Source organism: Salmo salar, chromosome ssa15, assembly GCF_905237065.1.
Source record: "Salmo salar chromosome ssa15, Ssal_v3.1, whole genome shotgun sequence".
Lineage (NCBI taxonomy): Eukaryota > Metazoa > Chordata > Actinopteri > Salmoniformes > Salmonidae > Salmo > Salmo salar.
This window is the reverse complement of record NC_059456.1, coordinates 26200205-26212045: the sequence shown is the minus strand read 5'-3', so window position 1 is coordinate 26212045 and position 11841 is coordinate 26200205. Positions and strand designations below refer to the sequence as shown.

Here is an 11841-nt window from a genome sequence, read left to right as displayed (position 1 = left end):
CACAGCCGTGCTCCCCATTGCTCTCTCGTAGTTAGTGTTGTCGGTGCCAACCTTTGCATTCAGGTCACCAATGAAGAGGATCAGGTCTTTAATAGGTGTTTTCTCTACTTCAGATTGGAAGGTGTTAAAGAACAGGTATTTTTCTTCATCTTTGGCATCGTTTGTGGGAGCATAACACTGAATTATTGTTAGTTTGGTTGGTTGTCCATTGAGTCTGGCTGTTATCATTCTGCTGCTGATTAGTTTCCATTCCATTAGAGTTCTCTACACCTTTCTGTAGGATGATGTCGACACCGTCACAATGTTGTCCGTCCTCCTTTCCAGCATGTAGTACTGTTTCTCAAGTGCTAGTTCTTGTAGATTCAGAGCTAGTCCACCTGACTTCACTTACCCCCAGGATCTGTAGCTTGTATCTCCTCATTTTGTTGGAAACCTGTGCCAGCTTTCTGGACTCAAACATTGTTCAAAAATTACAAAAGCCAAAGTGCAGTTTGTTTTTGGTGTTCAGTGCTCCCATAAGTCAGTCACTAGTTTCCCGTAGGCTTTCACTGATGGTGCTCATACAAGTCTGGGACTCTGGGAGATCTTCACATCCAATTGTAGAATTGTAATTTGTTGCGGGTTCTGTAACACAAAGTTTTTGCGGTTTTGGGTTTTTAGCCCCATGCCCAACAGTCCAACCTTTCTGCTTTCTGTTTTCGGGAGATTTTGGAGATGATTTGTTAGTCCTCTCCCCTGACCTTTTGTCTTCCTGGTGATGGATTACAGTCTCATGCCATGTGAGGCCTGACAGGCTTTGGGTTGTGTACAAGCATCCCCGGCGCGTCAAGCCCAACAACTACTGCTATGTTAGTTTTACCAGTTCATACCAGCAGCGCAAAACATTTTGGGACTGTATCAACAGTGGACTAATTAAAAAAAATACCAGAAGATAGCTTTTGAGTGGATTATTCCTTTAATGAAATGTTGAAATAAGCATTGCCATGTAAATATCAGCCTTTTACTATTACTTAGTATTGATAGGAAATAGAAGGTAAAACATGCTAATTCTGCTGTTGTCAAAAATGCTACTGCCACTCCAGAGAACCACATTGATTTTGTCTCCTTCCACTAGGTCTAGTGTGACTCCATTGGCCCCGCTGTGGTAAATTCCGGATTTTGGGTTTGCAGTTTCATAGACGGCAATCATTTTCACACCGTTCTTAAGCAACGCTGCATTCGCCTTCCCTGAATTCCCAACATTGCAAGTGAATGTGAAGTAGTAGGCCCCTCCCACAGGTGCAGTAAAGACACTTGCATCAGGTAGGAAAGCAAGGTGGACAAAAACAACTTTGTGTGATTATGACACAACAGAACAAGGACATAAAGACACCTCAGTAACATACATAAAGGTGCAATCTGTATCTTTCATCATTGCCAGTGGCAACTCAAAGTACTACAAACACTTTCATCCAAGAACCGAAATATTAAACAAACTGTTTGATCCGCTAAGTCCCATCCCCTCAGTTTATAAGTGCAGGGCAGCGCTTGACACTAAATGAAATTACAGATTGCACCTTTAATATAATGTTGAGAGACGAATCTATTGGGTAAATACCTGTATCTGGGTTATATGCTTCACCGATGTTCGTAATGACCTTTTTATACACCACGGTGGTGTTCTCGTCGAAAGGTCCTAAGTGATAATGTTCATCATTGACCATAAGTGAAGTGGAGAAGGCCACTTTTGGTTTGCCTGTAGAAAGACATTATGTTCAGATTACTACACATCATACGTTTGAAGCCAGATAGCTTGACAGCCTGAACTTTTGCACTTCTTTCCAATGATGCTGTGAAATAATGACAGAGCATGAACACACACTTCCACTGATCATGCATGCGTACACACACACACACACACACACACACACACACACACACACACACACACACACACACACACACACACACACACACACACACACACACACACGTTCCTGCACACCCGTAGGAATACCGACACACATAAAGAAACTAAGTCTAGGGACAATGATAAGAAATGGCCAACATTACCGTTACACTCGCTCTCCAGTTTCTCCACTCTGGCTGTCAGTTCCCTCAGCAGCCTGTCAACCTCGGACGGGACAGCTGAGAAAGATGTTGAGATGGGAACCTGGTTTGGCCCAGGTGTTGGTGAGATTGGCTCACTCGCCATCTGAGTCTCAACCACACAACAGCAAAGCAACACCACCACAGCCAAAACAGACTCCATCGCAGGGCTTTCAATGAACCGGGTGAGAAAGGTTTGCTGAGATGTCTGACTGCTCCTCATATGTTGAGTTAGATATATATGGATTGGTTTATTTAAAATGTAACCAGGGTTGCACAATTCTGGGAACTTAAAAAAAAAAAAACAGCTTTTGCAGAAATCCTGGCTGGAAGATTCCTGGAATCAGGAGGGAATAAGCAGGAAATCCGGAACTCCTCCAACCGGGATTTCTGGACCACCTGGGAATTTTGTCAAAATTACCTGAATTTTGCAACCCTAGTATCAGCAAAGTTCACTCAACTCTGTGCGTCAACAAATTACATCAAACCGATCCTTCGCTTTTTACCGTAATAGAACAGCGAAGACAAATGTATATTTTGATTAGAGCGTCCCACAATATTTCTATAAAATGTATCTATAGTAGTAAAGGAAGAAAAAATCTAAACATAATACCCGTATGGCCAACTGACATAACCTTGAAATAGCAGATGTTGATGATAACAAGTGTAATACCCTTGTTTGAACCAGGTATTGAGTTTATTTGTTATAATTAATTGGTTATATATTTAAAAGATGATTGAATTGCTCCTAAACTGTAATGTTGTTAATGCATTATGCTTTTTGAAGAAATATTTATTTAATGTATAAATGAATAGTTTGTTTTACTTTGAAGTTTAAGTTTTGACCAATAAGGTCGCTTGTTAAGTTGTGGCCAATGGGAGTTGACCTGCTTAACGGGAGGCCTGGGAAAAAAGAGAGGGAAAAAGACGTTGATGAAAGGATGGACGTTTTACCTTAGGACGGTTGGTAAAGAAAAATTATAAAAGACGACAGAACTATTACAAAACCCATACTTACTAAGACATGAAGGGAAATACATGTTTTATTTTATAAAAGAGTTGTTATAATTTTGTTAAAACTTAGTAAAGACTGAAGCTACCGTCTCGTCGTGGAGGTATTTGCCAGCCTTGAGGTTAGCCTAGCATCGTGTGACACCGGGAGATAATTGCTTGGGAAGCTTAACGAGTTTGTGTTCCCATGGGGATATCGGTTACGGCTAAGGAGTACTGTCTGCATGGGTAGCTGTGCTTGCCTTGGACTTTGTGAGGAAACCTGCATGGAACTGCCATACTTCGCTGAGGGAATATCTACCAAGGAGTGAGTAACCACAACGTGAGGTGCTTCAGGATATTTTTGGGTGTCGTCATTTTTTTTTTTATAGCTCCAACGTGCGCCAACGGTTTATTTAAGCAAACTTGAAATAATTTGGACACGGGTTGTGCACGACTCATTGGGGATTATTTATTTTGATGTTGTGTTTGAAAATGTATTTGTGTTTGAAAATGTTTTAATACACATATGGAACGTTATGTATATTGCCTTGGTGGAGTCATTAATTGTTTCAATTTAATGTAATGCATGTGATGGTTTATCCTGATTCAATAACAGAAACCTATAATCATTTCATCTGAAGTTAATACCCTATTGTCATAATCCTAGATAGTTTACAATAGGAATTCTTATTGGAGATGTCCTTCTCACCTAACATCCCATGCTGCTGAGAAACTGAGTCATATTCGAGCCTGGTGAGAGGGTTACACAAGAAATACACGTGTTTCTCTATAACCAATGATTAAACAAATAAAACAACATTCTTGAGACATGGGTAGGTTGGATCCTTATATTTGCTTTATTTTCCAGAACAGAACAAAAAGCATTTTTTTAAATCAGGTTATGTGAACAAAACTGTTTTCTGTGAGGCTGCAGTATGCATGGTACATTCAGTTTCTGAGGCTCCTTGGTTACAAAAGCAGTAAAAAAAAAAGTTTAAAAAATCAACTAAACATATTGTCACGCCTGCTCCCGCTCTTCCCCCGAGCGCCAGGCTCCCCAGCACTTCACACTCCTGCCATCATCATTACTCACACCTGCCTTCCCCACGTCACGCGCATCAGCGATTACTGGACTCACCTAGACTCAATCACTTCTGTCATTACCTTCCCTATATCTGTCTGGTTCCCCGCTCTGTTCCCTGCTTCTGCATTGATTGTCATATGTCCATGTTTAACCGTGTGCTGACGCTGTCCTGTTACCTGTTTGTTCCTGATTGAGTGTTGACTCCCCGTACCTGCTTCTCATCGCTTGCGTCGGTCCTTACACATATGCTCTAGTACAGTGTGCTCAGGCAAACTGTAGTTAGTGCTGGATATGTTAGTGGGGGGATTCCTATGCATCTGTGACATCTGATAAACCAGTTACTGTATTGGTGATTAAGCATCTTTATAAATCATACATTTGTAAAACCTTCAGAATCCTGTTTGCATAAACGTTGGAGAAATGCACCTGCAGTATTTCCTGAAGGATGACGAACATCACGGTTTGATTATTGTACATACATTCCTACAAAACTTTACAATCATTATAGATACAACAAGCAAATGGTATGCTCTCCTCACATTGGAAAGAGCAGGACACCAGTGAATGTGCTCCTGTATCCATTGTCATAGATGCTGTTGCCACGCCAGAGGATAATGTTAACATGATCACCTTCATTTAACTGCAGTATTACACTATTTGACCCCATGCTGTCAACATTACCCTTTTCAATCACGACAGCCATATTTTGGCCATTCTTCAACAGTGCCGCATTCACTTTTCCTGTAGTCCCAGAATTGCAAGTGAACGTGAAGTAGTAGACCCCTCTCACCGGTGCAGCAAAGACACCTGCAGTGCAGAGAGAGGAGATGCATGCAATAGATGCATTCATTTCAACATCATACTCGTGATAAACATGAATTCCTTTTGGTTCAATTTATACAGAATAGTTGACTTGCATGTTTGATGTCCGAAGGTATATAAAAGTCACGGACAATCAAAGCCCTCAGAGCTCATATTACAATTCAAAATAAATTAAATTAGAAACAGTAATTATGCTGTAAAATAAACTACCTGTTCCAGAGTTGTAAGCTTGGCCAATGTTTGTGATAACATTTGTGAATATCAGGGTGGTGTCAATATTAAAGGGCCCTCTGTGTTGAGATGATGGGAAGAGTGATGCTGAGAAAGCCACCTTAGGTCTCTCTGTGAGGAAACAAGTGTAAATTATTTCAAGAACACACACACACAAACACCAAAACTGACTGAAATTAACTTTGGCTTTAGAAGTACCGGCCATTCGTGAAATTCACAATATTACAAAATGTAGCAAGAACACCATATCGTGCTCAGTCACTCACTCACCATTACCTGCCTTTTCCAGATTTTCCACTTTGGCAATAAGTTCTCTCAGCACAGTGTAGACGTCCGATTGGGAGCCGGTGGTGCCTGCCGCTTCACCGAGACTCTCCATCAGCTCTTTCATCCAGTCGTTTCCTACTTTGTCGTCAAAGTGTTGAGAGCTTTCGTTTGTGACGTTTCCCTTATTACTGCTCTCAACTTCCGCACCAGACAGATTGCAGCAGAACAGTAACAGCAGCAGAACACAGACAGCCTCCATCTCTTAATAAAGCAACAAATGAAGGTGTTTGTAACTTGTCATTCCTGTTGGATATTTATAAACATGCCTGGTAAAACATTAACATCGGGTTCTATGGAAAAGGAGTATGCCAAAATAATAATTCTTCTTCAGAACCATAAACTAAACATTAACTAGATGTTTCTCATCAACTTGGCATCCGATCTGACCTAATGCAGATATTTGTAAGGATACAAGTGAGTGTTTTTGGCCTGTGTCCCCACCCCCTGAGCAGCCATTGGACTCCTCACTGGTCATTACAAATATTTAACCATATTACGAGGAGGAAGTTAACCACAGGAAAAAAAAGTGTTTGTCCCTTCTCAAGTAAATAATTAATGGTTTTATCTGACAGATTGTAGATTAGATAGGCGACTGTGAACCAGATAAGATGTAAAACATTCTCAGATCATAAAAACAGGTTCCTCATCCTTGCATGACTCTTCCAAGGTTTAGATTGTTTACTCAAGGACTGATCAGTCAAAGACACTAAATGAAAATTGCCATGTCGCCCAGTCTCTTCCAACTTCTAGTATCTCCTTGGAGTGGACCCCAAGTGATGCAACTACCACTTCTTACTACATTTACTTAGCCAGGACGGTCCACTCAGTAACACTTGCCACTGTTCTCCCATTTAACCCTCATCTATTAGCGATACCATGTTTATAGACATGCTGGTAGCTGGTAGCATAGATTCTATCAGCATACAGTACACAACTAGGAGAGAGGCAACCAGATCAACTTCATGAGTCCCTAAGAGTATAGTTTGTGGGAGCATAACTGAATTATTGTTAGTTAGGTAGGTTGTCCTGTGAGTCTGGCTGTTTTCATTCTGCTGCTGATTAGTTTCCATTCCATTACAGTACTCTACACCTTTCTGTAGGATGATGTCGACACCAGTCAGGGGTGTGAAGTACTTAAGTAAAAATACTTTAAAGTACTACTTAAAAACCTCTTACATCTAGATGTTCCTCTAGCGGAACGCCTCACCAATATCCAATGGTAGAGCGTGGCGCGAATTACAAACTCCTCAAAAATCCATTTGCACCATTTTAAAGACAAGACTCTCCTTTATCTAACCACATTGTCCGATTTCAAAAAGGCTTTACAACGAAAGCAAAACATTAGATTATGTCAGAGTACCCAGCCAGAAATAATCAGACACCCATTTTTCAAGCTAGCATATAATGTCACAAAAACCCAAACCACAGCTAAATGCAGCACTAACCTTTGATGATCTTCATCAGATGACACTCCTAGGACATTATGTTATACAATACATGCATGTTTTGTTCAATCAAGTTCATATTTATATCAAAAACCAGCTTTTTACATTAGCATGTGACGTTCAGAACTAGCATACCCACCGAAACTTCCGGTGAATTTACTAAATTACTCACGATAAACGTTCATAAAAAACATAACAATTATTGTAAGAATTATAGATACAGAACTCCTTTATGCAATCGCGGTGTCCGATTTTTTAAATAGCTTTTCGGTGAAAGCACATTTTGCAATATTCTGAGTAGATAGCCCGGCCATCATGGCTAGCTATTTTGACACTGACCAAGTTTGGCACTCACCAAACTCAGATTTACTATAAGAAAAATTGGATTACCTTTGCTGTTCTTCGTCGGAATGCACTCCCAGGACTTCTACTTCAACACCCGATGTTGTTTTGGTTCCAAATAATCCATAGTTATATCCAAATAGCTGCGTTTGTTCTTGCGTTCAAGACACTATCCGAAGGGTGACGCGCCGGCGCGTATCGTGACAAAAAAATTCGAAATATTCCATTACCGTACTTCAAAGCATGTCAAACGCTGTTTAAAATCAATTTTTATGTGATTTTTCTCGTAAAATAGAGATAATATTCCGACCGGGAGACCTTGTTTTCATCCAAACACTGAAAATGTAAAATGGACTCTTCACATGCACGCGCGCGCCCGTGTCATTGTTCTCAGATCGACCACTTTCCAAATGCCCTACTGTTTTTCGCCCAGGGACTGCAGAGTCATCATTCCCCGTTCTGGCGCCTTCTGAGAGCCTTAGAAAATGTCACGTTACAGCAGAGATCCTCTGTTTTCGATAAAGAGGCTAGAAGGCCAAGAAATGGTCAGAGAGGGCACTTCCTGTATAGAATCTTCTCAGGTTTTGGCCTGCCATATGAGTTCTGTTATACTCACAGACACCATTCAAACAGTTTTAGAAACTTTAGGGTGTTTTCAATCCAAATCCTCTAATTATATGCATATTCTAGTTTCTGGGCAGGAGTAATAACCAGATTAAATCGGGTACGTTTTTTTATCCGGCCATGAAAATACTGCCCCCTATCCGCAACAGGTTGTCGTTTTTGGGGGGTATCTGTACTTTACTATTTATATTTGACAACTTTTACTTCACTACATTCCTAAAGAAAATAATGATGTACTTTTTACTCCATACATTTTTCCCTGACACCCAAAAGTACTTGTTGCATTTCAAATGCTTAGCAGGACAGGTAAATGGTACAATTCATACACTTCAAGAGAACATCCCTGGTCATCCCTACTGCCTCTGATCTGACCGACTCACTAAACACAAATGCTTCGTTTGTAAATTATGTCTGAGTGTTGAAGTGTGCCACGGGCTATTCTTAAAACAATAAAATGGTTCCGTCTGGTTTGCTTAATATAAGGAATGTGAAATGATTTATACTTTAACTTTTGATACTTAAGTATATCGAAAACCAAATACTTTTAGACTTTTACTCAAGTAGTATTTTACTGGGTGACTCACTTGAGTCATTTTCTATTAAGGTATCTTTACTTTTACTCAAGTATGACAATTGGGTACTTTTTCCACCACTGACACAAGCGTGTAGTACTGTTTCTCCAGTGCTGGTTCTCGTGGATTCAGAGCTAGTCCACCTGACTTCACTCACCCCCAGGATCTGTAGCTTGTATCTCCTCATTTCGTTGGAAACCTGTGCCAGCTTTCTGGACTCAAACATTGTTCAAAAATTACAAAAGCCAAAGTGCAGTTTGTTTTTGGTGTTCAGTGCTCCCATAAGTCAGTCACTAGTTTCCCGTAGGCTTTCACTGATGGTGCTCATACAAGTCTGGGACTCTGGGAGATCTTCACATCCAATTGTAGAATTGTAATTTGTTGCGGGTTCTGTAACACAAAGTTTTTGCGGTTTTGGGTTTTTAGCCCCATGCCCAACAGTCCAACCTTTCTGTTTTCGGGAGATTTTGGAGATGATTTGTTAGTCCTCTCCCCTGACCTTTTGTCTTCCTGGTGATGGATTACAGTCTCATGCCATGTGAGGCCTGACAGGCTTTGGGTTGTGTACAAGCATCCCCGGCGCGTCAAGCCCAACAACTACTGCTATGTTAGTTTTACCAGTTCATACCAGCAGCGCAAAACATTTTGGGACTGTATCAACAGTGGACTAATTAAAAAAAATACCAGAAGATAGCTTTTGAGTGGATTATTCCTTTAATGAAATGTTGAAATAAGCATTGCCATGTAAATATCAGCCTTTTACTATTACTTAGTATTGATAGGAAATAGAAGGTAACCACTAAACATGCTAATTCTGCTGTTGTCAAAAATGCTACTGCCACTCCAGAGAACCACATTGATTTTGTCTCCTTCCACTAGGTCTAGTGTGACTCCATTGGCCCCGCTGTGGTAAATTCCGGATTTTGGGTTTGCAGTTTCATAGACGGCAATCATTTTCACACCGTTCTTAAGCAACGCTGCATTCGCCTTCCCTGAATTCCCAACATTGCAAGTGAATGTGAAGTAGTAGGCCCCTCCCACAGGTGCAGTAAAGACACCTGCATCAGGTAGGAAAGCAAGGTGGACAAAAACAACTTTGTGTGATTATGACACAACAGAACAAGGACATAAAGACACCTCAGTAACATACATAAAGGTGCAATCTGTATCTTTCATCATTGCCAGTGGCAACTCAAAGTACTACAAACACTTTCATCCAAGAACCGAAATATTAAACAAACTGTTTGATCCGCTAAGTCCCATCCCCTCAGTTTATAAGTGCAGGGCAGCGCTTGACACTAAATGAAATTACAGATTGCACCTTTAATATAATGTTGAGAGACGAATCTATTGGGTAAATACCTGTATCTGGGTTATATGCTTCACCGATGTTCGTAATGACCTTTTTATACACCACGGTGGTGTTCTCGTCGAAAGGTCCTAAGTGATAATGTTCATCATTGACCATAAGTGAAGTGGAGAAGGCCACTTTTGGTTTGCCTGTAGAAAGACATTATGTTCAGATTACTACACATCATACGTTTGAAGCCAGATAGCTTGACAGCCTGAACTTTTGCACTTCTTTCCAATGATGCTGTGAAATAATGACAGAGCATGAACACACACTTCCACTGATCATGCATGCGTACACACACACACACACACACACACACACACACACACACACACACACACAGTTCCTGCACACCCGTAGGAATACCGACACACATAAAGAAACTAAGTCTAGGGACAATGATAAGAAATGGCCAACATTACCGTTACACTCGCTCTCCAGTTTCTCCACTCTGGCTGTCAGTTCCCTCAGCAGCCTGTCAACCTCGGACGGGACAGCTGAGAAAGATGTTGAGATGGGAACCTGGTTTGGCCCAGGTGTTGGTGAGATTGGCTCACTCGCCATCTGAGTCTCAACCACACAACAGCAAAGCAACACCACCACAGCCAAAACAGACTCCATCGCAGGGCTTTCAATGAACCGGGTGAGAAAGGTTTGCTGAGATGTCTGACTGCTCCTCATATGTTGAGTTAGATATATATGGATTGGTTTATTTAAAATGTAACCAGGGTTGCACAATTCTGGGAACTTTAAAAAAAAAAAACAGCTTTTGCAGAAATCCTGGCTGGAAGATTCCTGGAATCAGGAGGGAATAAGCAGGAAATCCGGAACTCCTCCAACCGGGATTTCTGGACCACCTGGGAATTTTGTCAAAATTACCTGAATTTTGCAACCCTAGTATCAGCAAAGTTCACTCAACTCTGTGCGTCAACAAATTACATCAAACCGATCCTTCGCTTTTTACCGTAATAGAACAGCGAAGACAAATGTATATTTTGATTAGAGCGTCCCACAATATTTCTATAAAATGTATCTATAGTAGTAAAGGAAGAAAAAATCTAAACATAATACCCGTATGGCCAACTGACATAACCTTGAAATAGCAGATGTTGATGATAACAAGTGTAATACCCTTGTTTGAACCAGGTATTGAGTTTATTTGTTATAATTAATTGGTTATATATTTAAAAGATGATTGAATTGCTCCTAAACTGTAATGTTGTTAATGCATTATGCTTTTTGAAGAAATATTTATTTAATGTATAAATGAATAGTTTGTTTTACTTTGAAGTTTAAGTTTTGACCAATAAGGTCGCTTGTTAAGTTGTGGCCAATGGGAGTTGACCTGCTTAACGGGAGGCCTGGGAAAAAAGAGAGGGAAAAAGACGTTGATGAAAGGATGGACGTTTTACCTTAGGACGGTTGGTAAAGAAAAATTATAAAAGACGACAGAACTATTACAAAACCCATACTTACTAAGACATGAAGGGAAATACATGTTTTATTTTATAAAAGAGTTGTTATAATTTTGTTAAAACTTAGTAAAGACTGAAGCTACCGTCTCGTCGTGGAGGTATTTGCCAGCCTTGAGGTTAGCCTAGCATCGTGTGACACCGGGAGATAATTGCTTGGGAAGCTTAACGAGTTCGTGTTCCCATGGGGATATCGGTTACGGCTAAGGAGTACTGTCTGCATGGGTAGCTGTGCTTGCCTTGGACTTTGTGAGGAAACCTGCATGGAACTGCCATACTTCGCTGAGGGAATATCTACCAAGGAGTGAGTAACCACAACGTGAGGTGCTTCAGGATATTTTTGGGTGTCGTCATTTTTTTTTTATAGCTCCAACGTGCGCCAACGGTTTATTTAAGCAAACTTGAAATAATTTGGACACGGGTTGTGCACGACTCATTGGGGATTATTTATTTTGATGTTGTGTTTGAAAATGTATTTGTGTTTGAA

General features: G+C 40.6%; 3 protein-coding genes across 4 annotated transcripts; all 3 read right to left on the bottom strand.

Moving 5' to 3' along the window:
- Positions 1 to 936: 936 nt before the first annotated feature.
- Positions 937 to 2355, bottom strand: LOC106571136 (cerebellin-2-like). Its single transcript, XM_014143848.2, has 3 exons — positions 2053 to 2355; positions 1598 to 1735; positions 937 to 1293 (listed from the first exon to the last, which is right to left on the bottom strand). The coding sequence occupies exons 1-3, from the start codon at positions 2309 to 2311 to the stop codon at positions 1007 to 1009; spliced, it is 684 nt and encodes a 227-aa protein (XP_013999323.2). The 5' UTR covers positions 2312 to 2355; the 3' UTR covers positions 937 to 1006.
- A 1560-nt stretch (positions 2356 to 3915) lies between these two features.
- Positions 3916 to 5802, bottom strand: LOC106571149 (complement C1q-like protein 2). Of its 2 annotated transcripts, none has more exons than XM_045695584.1 (3): positions 5495 to 5802; positions 5198 to 5329; positions 3916 to 4972 (listed from the first exon to the last, which is right to left on the bottom strand). In XM_045695584.1, the coding sequence occupies exons 1-3, from the start codon at positions 5742 to 5744 to the stop codon at positions 4701 to 4703; spliced, it is 654 nt and encodes a 217-aa protein (XP_045551540.1). In that variant the 5' UTR covers positions 5745 to 5802; the 3' UTR covers positions 3916 to 4700. The 2 variants fall into 2 exon arrangements, with proteins under 2 accessions (XP_045551540.1, XP_013999359.2); XM_014143884.2 differs by having other exon boundaries at positions 5489 to 5797.
- A 3421-nt stretch (positions 5803 to 9223) lies between these two features.
- LOC123727253 (cerebellin-2) lies at positions 9224 to 10607 on the bottom strand. Its single transcript, XM_045695582.1, has 3 exons — positions 10305 to 10607; positions 9891 to 10028; positions 9224 to 9586 (listed from the first exon to the last, which is right to left on the bottom strand). The coding sequence occupies exons 1-3, from the start codon at positions 10561 to 10563 to the stop codon at positions 9294 to 9296; spliced, it is 690 nt and encodes a 229-aa protein (XP_045551538.1). The 5' UTR covers positions 10564 to 10607; the 3' UTR covers positions 9224 to 9293.
- Between the last annotated feature and the right edge of the window lie 1234 nt (positions 10608 to 11841).

Excerpts from the sequence above, each read along its gene's own strand:
- LOC106571149 (XM_014143884.2), bottom strand. The coding sequence starts at position 5,744 with ATGGAGGCTGTCTGTGTTCTGCTGCTGTTACTGTTCTGCTGCAATCTG. Across the intron at positions 5,330-5,488 it reads TCTGGAAAAGGCAGGTAATG|AGAGACCTAAGGTGGCTTTC; the intron begins GTGAGTGAGTGA and ends GTTTCCTCACAG. Across the intron at positions 4,973-5,197 it reads AGCTTACAACTCTGGAACAG|GTGTCTTTGCTGCACCGGTG; the intron begins GTAGTTTATTTT and ends TCTGCACTGCAG.
- LOC106571136 (XM_014143848.2), bottom strand. The coding sequence starts at position 2,311 with ATGAGGAGCAGTCAGACATCTCAGCAAACCTTTCTCACCCGGTTCATT. Across the intron at positions 1,736-2,052 it reads ACTGGAGAGCGAGTGTAACG|GCAAACCAAAAGTGGCCTTC; the intron begins GTAATGTTGGCC and ends GTCTTTCTACAG. Across the intron at positions 1,294-1,597 it reads AGCATATAACCCAGATACAG|GTGTCTTTACTGCACCTGTG; the intron begins GTATTTACCCAA and ends TACCTGATGCAA.
- LOC123727253 (XM_045695582.1), bottom strand. The coding sequence starts at position 10,563 with ATGAGGAGCAGTCAGACATCTCAGCAAACCTTTCTCACCCGGTTCATT. Across the intron at positions 10,029-10,304 it reads ACTGGAGAGCGAGTGTAACG|GCAAACCAAAAGTGGCCTTC; the intron begins GTAATGTTGGCC and ends GTCTTTCTACAG. Across the intron at positions 9,587-9,890 it reads AGCATATAACCCAGATACAG|GTGTCTTTACTGCACCTGTG; the intron begins GTATTTACCCAA and ends TACCTGATGCAG.